Source organism: Bos indicus x Bos taurus, chromosome 10, assembly GCF_003369695.1.
Source record: "Bos indicus x Bos taurus breed Angus x Brahman F1 hybrid chromosome 10, Bos_hybrid_MaternalHap_v2.0, whole genome shotgun sequence".
Classification (NCBI taxonomy): Eukaryota; Metazoa; Chordata; class Mammalia; order Artiodactyla; family Bovidae; genus Bos; species Bos indicus x Bos taurus.
In genome coordinates, this window is record NC_040085.1 from 3242069 (window position 1) to 3259759 (window position 17691).

Here is a 17691-nt window from a genome sequence, read left to right on the forward strand (position 1 = left end):
CTTTCAGAATTTGAAATAGCTCAACTGGAATTCCATCACCTCCACTAGCTTTCTTCATAGTGATGCTTTCTAAGGCCCACTTGACTTCACATTTCAGGATATTTGGCTCTAGGTGAGTGATCAGGCTGCTTTACTCACTTTCAATACATCATAGACAGGATATACAAATATTTCTATAGCTTATATATTTGAGAAGCTCTTATGTGCTTTGAATTCATGAAAATATTCATGTATTTTTTTTGCGTCTTGTTGTTCATTTGCCAAGTCTTGTCTGACTCTTTGTGACCCCACGGACTGCAGAATTCCAGGCTTCCTTGTCCCTTCCCATCTCCCAGAGTTTGCCCAAGCTCATGTCAGTTGTATTGGTGATGTCATCCAACCATCTCACCCTTTGTTGTCCCCTTCTCCTGCCCTCAGTCTTCTCCAGCATCAAGGTCTTTTCCAGTGAGTCAGCTGTTCACATCACGTGGCCAGAGTATTAGAGCTTCAGCTTCAGCAGCAGTCCTTCCAATGAGTGTTCAGGGTTGATTACCTTTAGGATTTACTGGTTTGATCTCCTTGCTTTCCAAGGAGCTCTCAAGAGTCTTCTCCAGCACTACAGTTAGAAAGCATCAATTCTTCGGCTCTCTGTCTTCTTTATGGTCCAGCTCTCACAACCATATGTGACTACTGGAAAGACCATAGCCTTGACTGTACGAACCTTTGTTGGCAAAGTGATGTCTTGAACACAGTGTTCAGCTTTTTATAGCTTTCCTGCCAAGAAGCAATTGTCTTCTAATTTCATGGCTCCAGTCACCATCTGCAGTGCTTTTAGAACCCAAGAAGAGGAAATCTGTCACTGCTTCCACCTTTTTCTCTTCTATTTGCCATGAAATGATAGGACCGGATGCCATGATCTTAGTTTTTTTAATATTGAGTTTTAAGCCAGCTTTTACACTCTCCTTCCTCTGTCTCATTGAGAGGTTCTTTATTTCCTCTTCACTTTCTCCCATTAGAGTGGTATCATCTGCATATCTGAGGTTGTTGGTATTTCTCTCGGCAGTTTTGATTCCAGCTTGTAACTCATCCATCCTGGTATCTCTTATATGCTCTGCCTATAAGTTCATTAAGCAGGGTGAGCATATGTAACCTTGTCATACTCCTTTCTCAATCCTGAACCAGTCAGTTCCATACAGGGTTCTAACTGTTTCGTCTTGACCCAAATGCAGGTTTCTCAGGAGACAGGTATGATGGTCTGGTATTCCCATCTGTTTAAGAGTTTTCTACAGTTTGTTATGATCCACATATTCAAAGGCTTTAGCGAAGTCACTGAAACAGAGGTAGATGTTTTTCTGGAATTCCCTTGCTTTGTCTCTGATCCAGCAAATGTTGGCAATTTGATCTCTGTTTCCTCTGCCTCTTCAGTGCCCAGCTTGGACGTCTGGAAGTTCTCAGTTCAAATAATGCTAAAGCCCAGCATGCAGGATTTTGAGCATAACCTTAGTAGCGTGGGAGATGAGTGTAGTTATCCAGTGGTTTGAACATTCTTTCATACTGCCCTTCTTGGGAACTGGGATGAGGATTGACCTTTTTCAGTTCTGTGGCCACTGCTGGGTTTTCCAACTTTGCTGGCACTTTGGATATTGAGTGTAGCACTTCAATGGCATCATCTTTTAAAAAATTTAAATAGCTCTGCTGGAATTCCATCGCAGCCTCCACTAACTTTATTGAGAGCAGTGCTTCCTAAGGCCCACTTGACTTCATTAATGTCTGGCTCTGGGTAAGTGACTACACCAACATTGTTATCTGGGTGATTAAGATTTTTTTTGTACTGTTCTTCTGTGTATTCTTTCCATTTCTTGATCTTTTCTGTTAGGTCTTTACTGTTTGTGTCCTTTATTGTGTCCATATTTGAATGAAATATTCCTTTGATAGTTCCAGTTTTCTTGAAGAGATCTCTGGTCTTTTCCCCTTCTGTGGTTTTCCTCTACTTCTTTGTGTTGTTTATTAAAGAAGGCCTTCTTGTCTCTTCCTTGCTGTTCTCTGGAACTTAGTTGGGTCTACCTTTACCTTTCTCCCTTGCTTTTCACTTCTCTTCTCTCTCCAGCTATTTGTAAAGCCTCCTCAGACAACAGTTTTGCCTTCTCGCTTTTGTTTTTCTTTGAGATGGTTTTGTTCACTGCCTCCTGTACAATATCATGGACCTTTGTCCATAGTTCTTCAGGCACTCTGTTTACTAGATCTAATCCCTTGAATCTCTTTGTCACTTCTACTGTATATTCATGGGGGATTTGATATAAGTTGTACCTGGCTGGTCTTGTGGTTTCCCCACTTTCTTTAGTTTAAGCCTGAATTTTGCTATGACAAGCTGATGATCTGAGCTGAAGTCAGCTCCAGCTCTGTTTTTGCTGTCTGTGGAACAGCTTCTCCATCTTTGGCTACAAAGAATGTAATCAATCTTATTTTGGTATTTACTATTTGATGTTGTTCATATGTAAAGTCATCTCTTTTGTTGTTGAAAAAGGGTGTTTGCTATGAGCTGTGCATTCTCTTGGCAGGGTTCTGTTAGCTTTTGACCTGCTTCATTTTATACCCCAAGGCCAAACTTGCCTGTTACTCCAGGTATCTCTTGACTTCCTGCTTTGGCATTCCAGTCCCCTGTAATGAAAAGGACATATTTTTGTTTTGGTATTAGTTCTAGGAGGTCTTCTAGGTCTTCATAGAATTGATTAACTTCAGCTTCTTTAGCATCAGTGGTTGGGGCATAGGCTTGAATTACTGTGATATTGAATGGTTTGCCTTGGAAATGAACCGAGATTATTCTGTCCTTTTTGAGACTGCATTCAAGTACTACATTTCGAGCTCTCTTATTGACTGTGATGGCTACTCCATTTCTTCTAAGGGATTCTTGCCCACAGTAGTAGATATAATGGTCATCTGCTGTAAATTCACCCATTCCCATCCATTTTAGATCACTGATTCCTAGGATGTCGATGTTTACTCTTGCTGTCTCCTGCTGGACCATGTCCAATTTGCCTTGATTCATGAAAGGTTGTTGCTGAATGAAAAAAGACGGCCGGGATTCTTGGCCCCCGGAGGAGAAGAATTCAATCCGGGGCCAGAGACAAAGTTTGATCGCTCAGAGCTTTGTGTAATAAAGTTTTATTAAATTATAAAGGAGATAGAGAAAGCTTCTGACATAGGCATCAGAAGGGGGCAGAAAGAGTACCCCCCCTGCTAGTCTTCAGCTGGATGTTACATAGTCACTAGCAGTCTGTTAATGAAAGAAATGAATGTCTTAAAACTCAGAATGGCACCAGGCCCCTCACCCGTAAGATGCATTTTGGGATAATCTTGGCACCAAATGGTTTATCCTGGGCCATAAAATGATTAAGTTGAATCTTGTGGAAGGACAGATTACCATACAAATAGTTTAATTTACATAGATTAGGGGAACAATATCTGAGTATAACAGACTGGTTTGTCAAGTAGGTTCTGAGCCAAGAGGCGGAACCGACTTGAAGACAGAGTTTGGGGTAAATGCATAGCATATTAGCATAGCTTAAGACAAACATTTTCATAAGAAAAATGCATTGGTTATCTCAAGGTTTGAGAATAGTTAACTTCAGGAGAAACCAGATGTCATTATGGCAACACAGTATTTTAGGAGAAACTCCTTTTAAATTTGTATAGAGAAGGAAAAAATACGGCTAATTTGTTTCCTCCTGCCCCTTAAAAGAGATAAAAATGTCTGACACTTGCAGGCTATTTCCTCAGTTTGGAGACCCCTGGCCTTCCTGCCTGTTACCCTCTCATTCATGGATCTAGCTTTCCAGGTTCTTATGCAACACTGGATTTTACTTTTATCACCAGACACATCCGCAGCTGAGCGTCATCTTCACTTTGGCCAGCCTCATCATCCTGGAGCTGTTAGTAGTTGTCTTCCCCTCTTAGCCAGTAGCATATTGGACACATTCCGACCTGGGGGATTCATCTTTCGGTGTTACATCTTTTTGCTTTTTATACAGCTCATGGGGTTCTCATGGCAAGTATACTGGAGTGATTTGCATTCCCTCCTAAAAGTGTTTAAATTTTGTTTTTTCACCTTTACGTAATTGATCCACATAGAATTTATTTTTGTATGTGATTGTTGTTCAGTTGCTCAGTCATATCTGACTCTTGGTAACCCCATGGACGCAGCATGCCAGACTTCCGTGTCTTTCACCATCTCCCAGAGCTTGCTCAAACTCATGTCCATTGACTCAGTGATGCCATCCAACGCTTTCTCCTCCTGCCTTCGATCTTTCCCAGTATCAGGGTCTTTTCTAAGGAGTCAACTCTTCACATCAGATGGCCAGAGTATTGGAGCTTTAGCATCAGTCCTTCCAATGAATATTCAGGATTGATTTCCTCTGGACTGACTGGTTTGATCTCCTTGCAGTCCAAGGGACTCTCAAGAGTCTTCTCCAGCACCACAGTCCAAAAGCATCAATTCTTCTGTACTCAGCCTTCTTCATGGTCCAACTCTCACATCCGCACCTGACTACGAAAAATCATAGCTTTGACTAGATGAACCTTTGTCAGCAAAGTCTCTGCTTTTTATGTATTTGTATGTGATATCAAGTAGGAAATCTAGTTTAATTATTCCATCTGGTTAACCAGTTATCTCAGCTCCAGTTATTGACTAATACATTATTTCTCCACTGTTTTGTGGTATGACTTCTATTAGGTATTAAGTTTTACAGGGTTTATTTCTGTTTCCCTGCTATATATTGGTGTTTTCTATGTCTTTGGCATCTGTACCACACTGTTTATTACTATATTGAATCTTTTTCTTAAAAAAAATTATTATGATTTTTTTTTGGTTGCAGTGGATCTTCATTGCTGCTCATGGGCTTTCTCTAGTTGGCCAGCGGCAGCTGCTCTCTAGTTGCAGTGCTTGGGATTTTCATTCTGGAGGCTTTTTTGGTTGAGGAGCATGGGCTCTCGGGCACACAGGCTTCAGTGGTTGTGGTGCACAGGCTTAGTTGCCATGTGACATGTGGGATCTTCCTGGACCTGGAATCGAGCCCGTGTCCCTCAAAACAGCAGGCAGATTCTCAGCCGTTGGATCACCAGGGATGTCTCTACGTTAAGTCTTTTTTTAAAATTTTATTTATTTTTAATTGAAGGAGAGTTGCTTTATAAGATTGTGTTGGTTTCTGCCGTACATCAGCATGAATCAGCCACAGGTATACATACATATGTCCTCTCCCTCTTGAGCCTCCCTCTCACCTCCCACCCCATCCTACCCCTCTAGATTGTCTCAGAGCACTGGTTTGAGCTTCCTGAGCATCCAGCAAATCCCCAGTGGCCATCTGTTTTACATGTGGTTGTGTATGTTTTCATGGTACTCTTCATTCGTCCCACTCCCTCCTTCCACCCTGCCCCTGCCCATGTCCACAAGTCTGTTCCTGTGTGTGCATCTCCATTGCTGCCGTACAGATGAGTTCATCAGCACCATCTTTCTAGGTTCCATGTATATGCATTCATATATGATATTCAGATATGACTTCACTCTGTACAATAGGCTCTAGGTTCATCCACCTCATTAGAACTGACTCAGATGCATTCCTTCTTTTGGTTGAGTAATACTCCTTTGTATATCTGTTCCACAGCTTCTGTTCATCTGTGGTGGACATCTGGACTGCTTCCATGTCCTAGCTGTTGTAGATAGTGTTGAGGTAAACATTGGGACACCTGTGTCTTTTTCGGTTATGGGTTCTCAGGGCATGTGCCTGGTGGTAGGATTGTTAGGTCACATGGTAGTTTCAGTCTTAGTGTTTTAAGGACTTTCCATAGTGGCTGTATCAGTTACATGCCCACCAACAGTGGAAGAGGGTTCCCTTTTCTCCACATGCTCTCCAGCATTTATTGCTCATAGATTTTTTTTTGATGATGGCCCTTCTGACTGATGTGAGGAGATATCTCATTGCAGTTTTGACTTGCATTTCACTAATGATGAGTGATGTTGAGCATCTTTTCATGTGTTTATTAGCCATCTGTTTGTCTTCTTTGGAGAAATGTTTGTTTAGGTCTTCTGCCCACTTTTCGATTGGGCTGTTTGTTTCTGGTATTGAGCTGCATGAGCTGCTTGTCTATTTTGGAGATTAATCCTTTGTCAGTTATTTCATTTGCCATTATTTTCTTCCATTCTGAGTGTTGTCTTTTCACTTTGTTTGTAGTTTCCTTTCCCATGCAAAAACTTTCAAGTTTAATTAGGTCTCATTTGTTAATTTTTTTCCCCCATTACTCCAGGAGGTGGGTAGTAGAGGATCTTGCTGTGATTTATGTCATAGAGTGTTCTGCCTTTGTTTTCCTCTAAGAGTTTATAGTTTGTGGTCTTAGATTTAAATCTTTAATCCATTTTCAGTTTGTCTGTATATATTGTTAGGAAATAGTCTAATTTCATTCTTTTACACATAGCTGTCCAATTTTCCCAGTACTACTTATTGGAGAGACTGTCTTTTTGCCTTTGTATATTTTTGCCTCCTTTGTCAAGGATAAGGTGCCCATAAGTGTGTGGGTTTATCTTTGGGCTTTCTATCTTGTTGCATAGGTGTATATTTCTGTTTTTTGTGCCTGTACCGTACTGTCTTGATGACTGTAGCTTTGTAGTATAGTCTAAAGTCAGGAAGATTGATTCTTCCAGCTCCATTCTTCTTTCTCAAGATTGCTTTGGCTATTCAGGGGTCTCTTGTGTTTCCATACGAATTGTGAAGTTTTTTGTTCTAGCTCTGTGAAAAATGCCATTGGTAATTTGATAGCAATTGCATTGAGTCTGTAGATTGCTTTTGGTAGTCTATTCATTTTCACAATATTGATTCTTCCAACCCAGGAACATGGAATATCTCTCCATCTGTTTTTGTTGTCTTTGATTTCTTTCATCAGTGTCTTATCATTTTTTTTGTATACAGCTCTTTTGTCTCCTTAAGCAGGTTTATTCCCAAGAACTTTGTCCTTTTTGTTGCAATGGTAAATGGGATCGATTCCTTAATTTTTGATGCTTTGAAACTGTGGTGCTGGAGAAGACTCTTGAGAGTCCCTTGGATAGCAAGGAGATCAAACCAGTCATTCCTAAAGGAAACCAACACTGAATGTTCATTGGAAGGACTGATGCTGACCCTGAAGCTCCAAGGAATACTTTGGTTGTGTTGTGCGAAGAGCTGACTCATTGGAAAAGACCCTGATGTTGGGAAAGACTGAGTACTGGAGGAGAAGGGGGCTATAGAGGATGACATAGGTGGATGGCATCATTGACTCAGTGAACATGAGTTTGAGCAAACCTCAGGAGATAGTGAAGGCATGCTGTTCTTCATGGGGTTGCAAAGCGTCAGACGCAACTTAGCAAGTGAACAACAACAGCCGCATGTGGGTCATCCACAGGAGTTTGCTCCTGTGGCTGCCCTGGAGGACTTGGGTCTGCCCCAGTGAGTACCAGGTATGGAGGTGACCCAACTGCTTGGATAGCAGGGACCCTGGTAGTGCCAAGTACAGAGGGGATCTGGCAACCACAGGCACAAGAGATGTGGGACCCTTAGGATTTTTTTCTAGCCTCTGGAAACTGTGGCCCAGTAAGGACTGAGCGTGGAGGTGGCGCAGCTGCTTGGATTGTAGGGAGTCTGGCAGTGCCAAGTGTGTAGGGATGCCAGCAGACTTAGGTGCAGGAACTATGGTACTAGTAGAGTCTTTTTCTAGCCTCTGGTATCTGGTGTTCAAAGGTCCTTCTCTAATGCTTACTGTGTTAGGCACTTAAAGGGCCACCCTCTCTGGGGTCTTTATTGGTCAGCTGCTTGTGGTGGAATATGGGGGGACAGAGGCTATAGTGATGGCTCCACCCGCTGTGAGTGACTCAGAAGTATTGCCTTGACTCCATCATTGCCCAGCTTTCTTCCAAAGGCATTCACCACTGCAGTCTTCTCCCTCATGTCCCCTTGGGCCATCTCCTTGCAGTCAACAGTATACTTTGCCATGAGATTGCACTCCAACCCATAAGCTCCTGCTCTAAGCCACCATGCATTCCAGGGGACTTCTGTCCCTTTCCAGGGTATGTAGGACTGTGGTGAGGATTGGCTTTGTGGATCTCACTCCATTCAGACTGTCACAGGTCAGCTGCTGCACTCTCCAATGGCCTCAAATGCTACCCCTCTGTCCCAAACAGTTGCTCTAATGTATCCATCTGACCCCTGCTCCAGTTCCCCCAGCCCCTGAGTGCAGGTCCAGTCCTGCTTACTCTCCTCTTTTTCCCTGCCTTCCTTCATTCTACTGAGTTTTGCTTGGATTTATAATTCCTTTCTGGTGGTCAGGGGCTCCTGCCAGCTCTTAGCTGGTGTTCTGCAAGATCTTCTTGTATCTGAATGTGTTTTCTTGATGCATCAGTGGAGAAAGATGTACTCCATGTCCACCTACTCTTCTGCTATCTTGTCTCCTCTCCGTATTAAGTCTTGATATTATAGGTCTGCCTACCTTCATCATCTTCAGAATTGTTTGACCTATTCTTAGCTCTTGACATTTCCATAGGAATTTTAGAGTCAGATGTACTCCATTTATATCTTTGGTTGTGTCTGGCTTCCTTTTCAGGGCTGCTGTTTGCTGTGTCAGAGTAAAATCAAGCTGCATGGGTGGTGTCTTTGAGTTTAATAGTTCTTCTGATCATTGAACTTCTCTCTGCAGCTGATTGCTTGCATGTTTTGTTTTCTTTTTTTTCTTCTTCTCCTTCCCTTTCTTCTTGTCCTCTTTTTCTTGTGGCTATTTTATAGAATATTTACAATTATTTTTTGACAGAAGAAAAAGTAGTATAGTGAGGAGAGAAGGCAATTAACAGAGAATGTATAAAGCAAAAGGAACAAATCTCTGATAGGTTGCTGGGACATTCTAGATATTTTTCTGGACATATATAACTGTGTTCATGAAAAAATTGGACGTATACAACTGATTTCATAAAAGAAAAAAAAGTTGGTCATATGCAAGCTGGTCTGTAGTTGGCTTTATTTCATTTAGTATTTAAAGGGCGTTCTTCTGTAGAGCTAACTCATTCCTTTTGATGACTGCATTATATGTGTATATAGTAATGTAACCAATTTCCTACTTGTAGATATCTACCTACTTTTTGAAGCTCAGCTCCTCATTGGCAGAGTGGAGCTGTGCAGTTTATTTTCCATCTCCCTAATATCTTCCCTCTTATTCTTTTCAAGGAGTATTACTGGGGTTCTGCCAAGACTGTTCGTATTTACTTTTCAGGGTCACTGGCACATAACTTTGTTAGATGGAAAGAGTGGACAGTTAACCTAGTGCACAGTTAACCTTGGTATAAATTCTTCAATTTGGTGCTATCTGTATTTTACTAAAAAGACATACTTGCAGGGTTTTTGTTTTTGTTTTGTTTTTAATGTATAGTGTTCTGGAGGAGAGTGCCAGTGCTGTAGTGCTGGAAGTAGCAGCCAAACTGAAGAGTTAAGAAACGAACAAGTTTGAGAAAATGGAGATTTTCTTAAGTAGCTCATTGCCACACACTTGATTATGAGAAGTTAGGGGAGCAAGTGAGGCAGTTCTTGGCATTTTGGTTTTTATTGATATACTTTTTGAAAGAAGTTGAAGTTGGGTTTCTATGCTATGTAATTTGTCCTTTTCTTAATCTCCTAGCCTCCACCAGGTAATGTGAAAATGCCTAACGTACCCAGTACACAGCCAGCAATAATGAAGCCAACAGAAGAACATCCAGCTTATACACAGATTGCAAAGGTTAGTTCATGTTACATGTGTTAATTTATATGGGAAATTACAATATCAATAACATTTGCTTTCAGAGCAAAATATTTCTTTATATAGTATTCCTTATTATTTAATTTTATTGGAATATAGTTGATTTATCCTTCTTGTTTAATTTTTAACTCACTTTTGAAGCTGGGTTAGTAGTTTCTCAGCCTTGTAATACTCATACCTCATTTTTAAAGTACTGATTTGCTTTGCTCCATTATTAGCAGTTATTGAATTCCTGTCATCTTGGTGTATAACTTGTGTAGTGAAATTTTTATTGCTTTTGGTCTCACTTTTTAATACACAATTCCATTACAGTAACAATGATAAGATCAGATAGATGTTATTGGAAGAGAGTTAGGATGGCTAAGCAAAGTATATTGGTAGTCAATAGAAGGTGGCAGAAATACCAAGAAAAAAGATGAATAAGATGCCTGGTATTACATAAAGGCAGATGGAGTTATAAACCCGAATTTCTTAACCATATCTTCCTTGTAGCTCATTGTCTTGTAAAATATAATGTATTATATGGTATTCTTGCGCTGGGAACCTTGGGTGCCATTTAATCCAGTTTGTAAGCGCTAAATTCAGTCGCCCTTTTCTCCATTTGTCCCTTTTCCTCATCTGTTCTGTCTCTGTCCCTCATTTGAATTTAGCCATGGTTCCCCTTAATTTCATTTTCCCAATTACCTTAGGATTATAACTTCTCTTACTGAGAGAATTTTTTCTTGTCCTAATGGGCCCAACATTCCTATTGAGGGTTTTCATAACCAGAAGGCCAAACTGGGCCAAATAGTTCCATAATATTTTCTAAAACTGTAATCTTCAGTGAATTCCTATAATGTGGAGTAGTAGTTGAATTAAGTTTCTAGCATAGTAGAGAAGTAGGAGTATAGTAGAAGCAGAAATATTACTGTATTTTCTACTCCTGACAGCATGTTCCCTTATTTTCTGTTTAGGAACATGCCTTGGCCCAAGCTGAACTTCTTAAGCGCCAGGAAGAACTAGAAAGAAAAGCAGCGGAGTTAGACCGTCGAGAACGAGAAATGCAGAACCTCAGTCAACATGGTAGTGTCCAGAGATGTTTGAAATAAAAATGACTTAACCTCTTTAATAGACCTGCACCAGCTCTAGGTCATTCGGTTTGTAGATAAAATTCTACCCTGTTATTCTACCAAGGAGCTCAGACATGGCAGATTTCCTACTTGATACTCTGTAGTTCTCTGATCTTGGCTGATTTGCAATGTTTTAATAGATTAGAACAGTGTTAGACTCTTCACAAGTGAATGAAAATATGGTTTTACTTTATTGTAAATCAGGAGCCTTTCATTCTGCACTTGGACCTTCAGCTGGGTCTACTGAAGCTTTGTGAGTACTTAGGAGTATACCCTATGTTTTGACTGCATTTAGCTGGTAACTTCTGGTTTATTCAGACCAATTTCAAGTTAATCTGCCTCTGTCCTCACAAGTATATCTATATATGTCAAACCAAGTTTAAAAAATAACACCTATGGTAACTCTCGGAAGCTTGGGTATTTTGATGGTGCCAAATAAGTAACTTCCCTGGTGGTTCAGTGGTAAAGAATCCGTGTGCCAATGCAGGAGATGTGGATTTGATTCCTGCATCAGGAAGATCCCCTGGAGAAGGAAAAATCCCATGGACAGAGGAGCCTGGTGGGCTACAGTCCATCAGGTCTCAAATGAGTTGGACACAACTTAGCAGACACAGCAACAGCAAAGAAATAAGTAAGAGGTGAATCGATTATTTGATGTGAAATCCATTTAGGCTGTGACTGCCAAAGATCAGTGAGTTCAAAGGAGTAGCTTAGGGAGAACTAGAAAGTCTCTGGATACGAAGGGATGAGAGAGCTAGACAAATTACTGTGAGTATGTCTGGATAGTTATGGCATGACAATGTTAGAGTGATAATATACTACCTGTTTTTTCTTTATCTTAGAATATATAAGTCTAGGGCCTCATGTCATATATCTTTGCCTTTTCATACTAAAAAAGCTATGACAATTAAAAAGCAGAGACATTACTTTGCCAACAAAGGTCCATCTAGTCAAAGCTATGGTTATTCCAGTAGTCATGCATGGATGTGAGAGTTGGACCATAAAGAAGGCTGAGCACCGAAGAATTGATGCTTTTAAACTGTGGTGTTGGAGGAGACTCTTGAGAATCCCTTGGACTGCAAGGAGATCCAACCAGTTAATCCTAAAGGAAATCAACCCTGAATATTCCTTGGAAGGACTGATGCTAAAGCTCCGATACACCTGATGTGAAGAGCTGTCTCTTTAGAAAAGACCCTGATGCTGGGAAAGATGGAAGGCAGGAGGAGAAGGGGATGACAGAGGACGAGATGGTTGGCAGAGGACAGAGGATGGATGGCATCATCGACTCAATGGACATGAGTTTGAGCAAGCTCTGGGTGATGGTGGACAGGGAAGCCTGGCATGCCACAGCCCATGGAGTTGGAGAGTTGGACATGACTGAGTGACTGAAGAGCGACAAGGGCCTCATAAGGACACATTTATCCTGGGCCGTTTCTCACTTGCAACATCAGAGACAGCATCTGTGAAAGGAGGAACTAAAAGTTTAATTGAGAGCAGTGTTTCTAAAATTAATGTAACAAAAATCTGTCCTGTTCCCTTAACTTTGACTAATACAAATTGCTTCTATGAGAGATGTTTTAGTAAATGAAATAGTAATGAAGTGTGAGAAATTAAGGGACTTGCTGTATGTTATACATTTAAGTACTTTTCATCTGTTAACTCATTTCATCCTCAGTACAATTATAGGAAGGGTGGTAAGTTGTTCTCACTTTACAAATGTAGAAACAGAGTCTTCAGGAGGTTGAGTAAGTTGTTCAGGGTCTCCTAGACAATAGATGTGTAGGTGTTTCTAGTTTCAGAGCCTCTGTTCTTTACTACTCTTCTCAGCTTCTCAAGTAGTATGAGACTTGTATGAGAGATGTGTGAACTATATAAAGTTTGAAAGGAGTGATAAAACAGTGGAGGCATGTTGGGAAGAATCAGAAATAGAGGATGCTTTTTTTCCACTATGAAAATTTTCCTGATCTATGAAAAAGTATGTAAAATCTAATTTATGAGTGTGGGATATGATATGTAAAATGAGAAAATGGCCTTTAGGTGCTGTTTTTACTTTTTGTTTTCAATGTTTTGACTTAATTTTAGTTTTTTATCTCCCCACTCTCGCCGCCACTTCCCAAGCCCTATTTTTGGTCTAATTTCTTTTTATAGACACATTTTTTCTCCTTACAATTGGAATTTTTTTCTCTAGGTTTTTGAAGGTGCTGTAATTCCTTAACTTCTTTCTCATGATTGTTTCATGTAGTTTTCACATATTTTTATGCTTTTCTTACATCTCTTCTTTTGACAACTTTTTCCAGACTTGGGAGATTTCCAGATTTGATTCTTTGGTATTAGTTAGCTTGTGTTTCTTCATGGAGTTAACAGAAGAAAACTCAAAAGTTTAAAAGCAGGTTTTGCCTCTCTATGTGGGTTAGGAATTATATTTAAAGATTGTAGATACAGAGGAGGAAATGGTAGAGACTTAAAATCTGCATGGGTTTCATGTGAGAGCCAGAGTCTTGGGACTTTGAAATAAATCTCTTTTTAGGGAAGAGTCACAGCATATGTCCCTATGCCCTTTTTTTCTTTTCTTGTTTCAACTTACATAAGTGGTATGGTATGACACTGGAAAATTATTTTACCATCTAATTGATATTCTGGGAAAATTTTTAAAAACAGAAAGCTTGGTTTTCAGAGTTGTAGGAATGTAAATATTACAGTGTTATATTTTTAAACTCCTATTAAAATAATAGATAATGTTCTTTATTATGAAACAAATTACATACAAAAAGAATTGCAATATTTGTACTTATATAAATAACTTCCTTTTTTTTTAATTTGCAGGCAGAAAAAACAATTGGCCACCTCTTCCTGACAACTTTCCTGTGGGCCCTTGTTTTTATCAGGATTTTTCTGTAGATATCCCTGTAGAATTCCAAAAAACAGTAAAGATTATGTACTACTTATGGATGTGTGAGTATAGAATAAATTATATATTTGTTTGAAAGTGTTTATATTTTATTGTCAAAAATCTACTTTTAAAAAACTCATATATTAAGGTAGCATCATTAATTGGTCCTTTCCTGTAGATATTTTAAATTTGAGTGACACATATATATAGTTACTTCAGAATTGTGCAGTATGTGGTGGTCTAAGTTCTTATCTGAGGAAGGTCTGTGTACTGAGAACTGGCATTCTTTTGAGGAAGGGACTTCCCTATCATATGGTGGAATTTTGCAATGATCCTTTTTCTCTGAAAAATCTTATCTAGGTAATAATCCTTTGAAATAATTATTCATAGTATTTTATGCAAATGAAAGCTGTAAAGCATTATGACTATCTTATAAAAGGGCATAAACTGTTGAAATATTATAAATTATTTCTCTTCGAGCTTTGAGCACTATTTACTGTTCACTTTCAGATGGAGAGGAACACTTTTATTATTGAAAGTGCTGAATTAATACCAGATATTTCATTAAATAGAACAGTAGGACATACATTTTAGGCTGTGATGTTCACAATACTTCGGATATAATTACAGCACATGGAATATTAAAACTAAATGTCAAGCTGTTACCAGTTTTTGTGTGTACACAGAATTCCCACTTATTGTTTTATTTTTATTCCAAACAGCAGTCTCAGCCCCATTTAACATCATTGTTTTGGTAGGAGAGGTAGCTGCCATGACTTCTTACTTGCGCAACTGCTGAGTTAATGAATGCATTGTGGAGTACATTCTTGTTGGAGAAAATTTGTGTGTTCTTGTTGTATGGTTAAGGAGCCTCTCTCCACCAAATATATGAAATCATTTTCCTAAAAATCTTTCAGCAGCATTGCGAGGTTGCTTTGGAATATGAGAAGCGATTCCTTATGGATAGTACATGTTTAACTCTTGATTTTAGTTTCTTTTGAGATTATGTTGTCAATCTGACTTCTTTGGTTAATCCTGAGTGTCAGTAGTGTTACATATTTTTATTAAAGGTTTTGATTCCATATCTGTCCATACTAACAACTCATATTTTATTTAATCAATATATCATTAAATATATGCAGATTAAAATAATTGGGCTTCCCTGGTGGCTCAGATGGTAAAGAATCCATTTGCAATGTGGAAGACCTGGGCTTGATCCCTGGGTTGGGAAGATCTCCTGGAGGAGGGCATGGCAACCCACTCCAGTAGTCTTGCCTGGAGAATCCTGATGGACAGAGGAGCCTGGTGGGCTACAGTGCATGGGGTCGCACAGAGTCAGACACGACTGAGTGACTAAGCACAGCACAAAATAATTCTTTTCTTAATTGGCAGAAATTAGCCTAGCATTTTAAGTATAAGTTCTTTGACTTATTAGTGAAAAAATATATTTTAGATAGGGGAGATGGGTGTTGGAAGAAAATTCTATAGGGAATTCGGTAAATATAGATTGAATGGGGAAGATGATGAATTTTAACCGAATAGTTAACTGCTTTACAAGTGCTAATTGTTTCAAAATAGGTCTGTTTTGTCCTAGTTACATATAACTTTCTGAGGTTCTTACGAATAACATAGTTGGCTATAGTTTTTCCCAACCCTGTTCAGTTGGCAGATCTGTATTCAAAGAGAGCTTAAGATTCCATCCAGTTAAGGTTCTGATTTGAAAAAACATTATCTGCAACAAAGTACGATCTAGTGCTAACTTAGTAATGTCTCTCAATTTCATAAGATATAGGCTGTTTTAGTAAGTTATTTTCAAGAAGTATCATCTTGTTACTGATTTTGGAGTTGACTAATGCTTTCACACTGTAATGGGCTTCCCTGTTAGCTTAGTTGGTAAAGAATCTGCCTGCAATGCAGGAGATCCTGGTTCAGTTCCTGGGTTGGGAAGATCCGCTGGAGAAGGGATACGCTACCCACTCCATTATTCTTGGGCTTCCTTTGAGGCTCAGCTGGTAAAGAATCCACCTGCAATGCAGGAGATGTGAGTTTGATCCTTGGGTTGGGAAGATCGCCTGGAGAAGGGAAAGGCTACCCACTCCAGTATTCTGGCCTGGAGAATATTATCACACTGTAACAATAATTCTAACAAGAGATAACACTTATCCAGGATTTACTTTGTGTGAAGCACAGAGCTAATCACTGTATATATATTACATTATTAAATCTTAACCACACTATGAAGCAGGTACTATATTATCTAGTTTTATAGTTTGAGAAACTAAAGCTTAGAGAATCTGAGCTAACTTGCCCAAGATTACTCAGCAAGTAAAGTTGGAGTTGGATGGCTTAATTCTAGATCCCAGAGTTTAGATTTCCATGTTATGCCACCTACAAGGTACCAAAATAAAGAAGTAATTTACATTTTAAACTCAAATATTATGAAGATATGCTTTCAATGGTACTTTTCTTGAGGCAAGTAATCTCTGTAAAGGAACTGAAGCAATTAGAAATACCAATATGAAATGAATCTCAACCTCTTTTTGACTATATTCTTGAATTTAAAGAAGAAAAAGAAAATTTAAAAACATCAGCTACGTTAAAGACCATTTATTGAAAAAGATAATATACTGTCCTAAAATTGTTTATTTTAGGTATCTATATTGTAATGCAGGACTTAGCAAGAAGAATATTCCAATGATGGTTGCAAATTTAGGTCCACTAATACCAGATTTGAGTGCTTAATAAAGCAAATTGAAATTTTATAAGAAGGAGGAGCATTCAACTTGGGAATCATATAAACAAAATGGCCTAAAATTTTCTTAAGTATTTTACCCGCAATCGGAATCCATCAAGTGGACTGAAGTTGGATTGAAATTAACAACATAGAATCGTGCATTTCACTTTACCTAGACCTTCTGTGTGTTTCTTTGGTCTCTGTGTAAGAGGACTGATTGTTTAGTAAGTAGACCTACATATTTTACTCTTCATTGGGATACAAATGAATGACTTACTGATCATAGTTGCTGGTTACTATGAAAACATATAGAAAAAATTTTAATAGATTACACAAAATTTAATTGATATTTTAATCTATTATGAAAAGAATTTTTGTGAGCTTTAAAATACACATACTGTGGATTCATTTCAATATTTGGCAAAACCAATACAATATTGTAAAGTTAAAAAAAAAAATACACATACCGGTATATTCTGTCTTTTTTTCTTAAACAGATTAGGGGATAAACCTTAAAAAGTTACTTCTTTAGAGGCTGAAATTTGACTTAATGTTCTGAACATTTATAATGGTTTTAGGCAGTTGGTTTCCATTTAATATTACAGAATAATATCACACAATATCTCAAATTCTGTTTTTAAGCCCTTAACAGAACTACTTTTATTTTGAGGCCAAGGATTTTGAGTAAATTTATTATAAGCTAGCTTTCATGACTTAGGAATCCTAATGGGAATAACTAAGAGTCTTTCCTGTGTGGTAGAATGGGATGGAATTTTAAAGCTGGAAGGGCTTGTGCCCTTCTCGAGTTGAAAACCTGAAATGCACTGAGGCTGCTTAGCTCAGTATATGTCACTCGAACCCACGTATTTTCATTCTTCCTCTGGGGCTCGCTCTCCTTCCCTAGCATTTGTGTATTTATCTGGTTGTTAGATAAAGGCAAATTTAGAGGCACCCTGGAATGTGTTTATGTCTTACTTCATTAACTATCAATTTTTTGATTAATAATTTAAAGAAGTTTTAAAGTTTTTTTTAATGTATGTTGAAAATGTATTTTTGAAATTTATACTCACTAGGTTTTCCATTTGTTGTTTTTAATTAAGGTAGTAGTTTGTTAACATTTTTACTGTACTGATAATTTACATTAAACAGTACTTTAACTTTTGAAATGATTTATTTCT

The 17691-nt window shown here is 38.7% G+C and overlaps 1 protein-coding gene across 4 annotated transcripts in view; it reads left to right on the forward strand.

Moving 5' to 3' along the window:
• The window catches only part of SCAMP1 (secretory carrier membrane protein 1), a 150771-nt gene that overhangs the window by 65640 nt on the left and 67440 nt on the right, over positions 1 to 17691 (forward strand). For all 4 annotated transcript variants that reach the window (XM_027552931.1, XM_027552932.1, XM_027552930.1 and 1 more), the window contains 3 exons: positions 9661 to 9759; positions 10734 to 10842; positions 13713 to 13841. In XM_027552931.1, coding sequence (XP_027408732.1) covers positions 9661 to 9759; positions 10734 to 10842; positions 13713 to 13841 — 337 coding nt within the window. The remainder of the gene's footprint in view (positions 1 to 9660; positions 9760 to 10733; positions 10843 to 13712; positions 13842 to 17691) is intronic.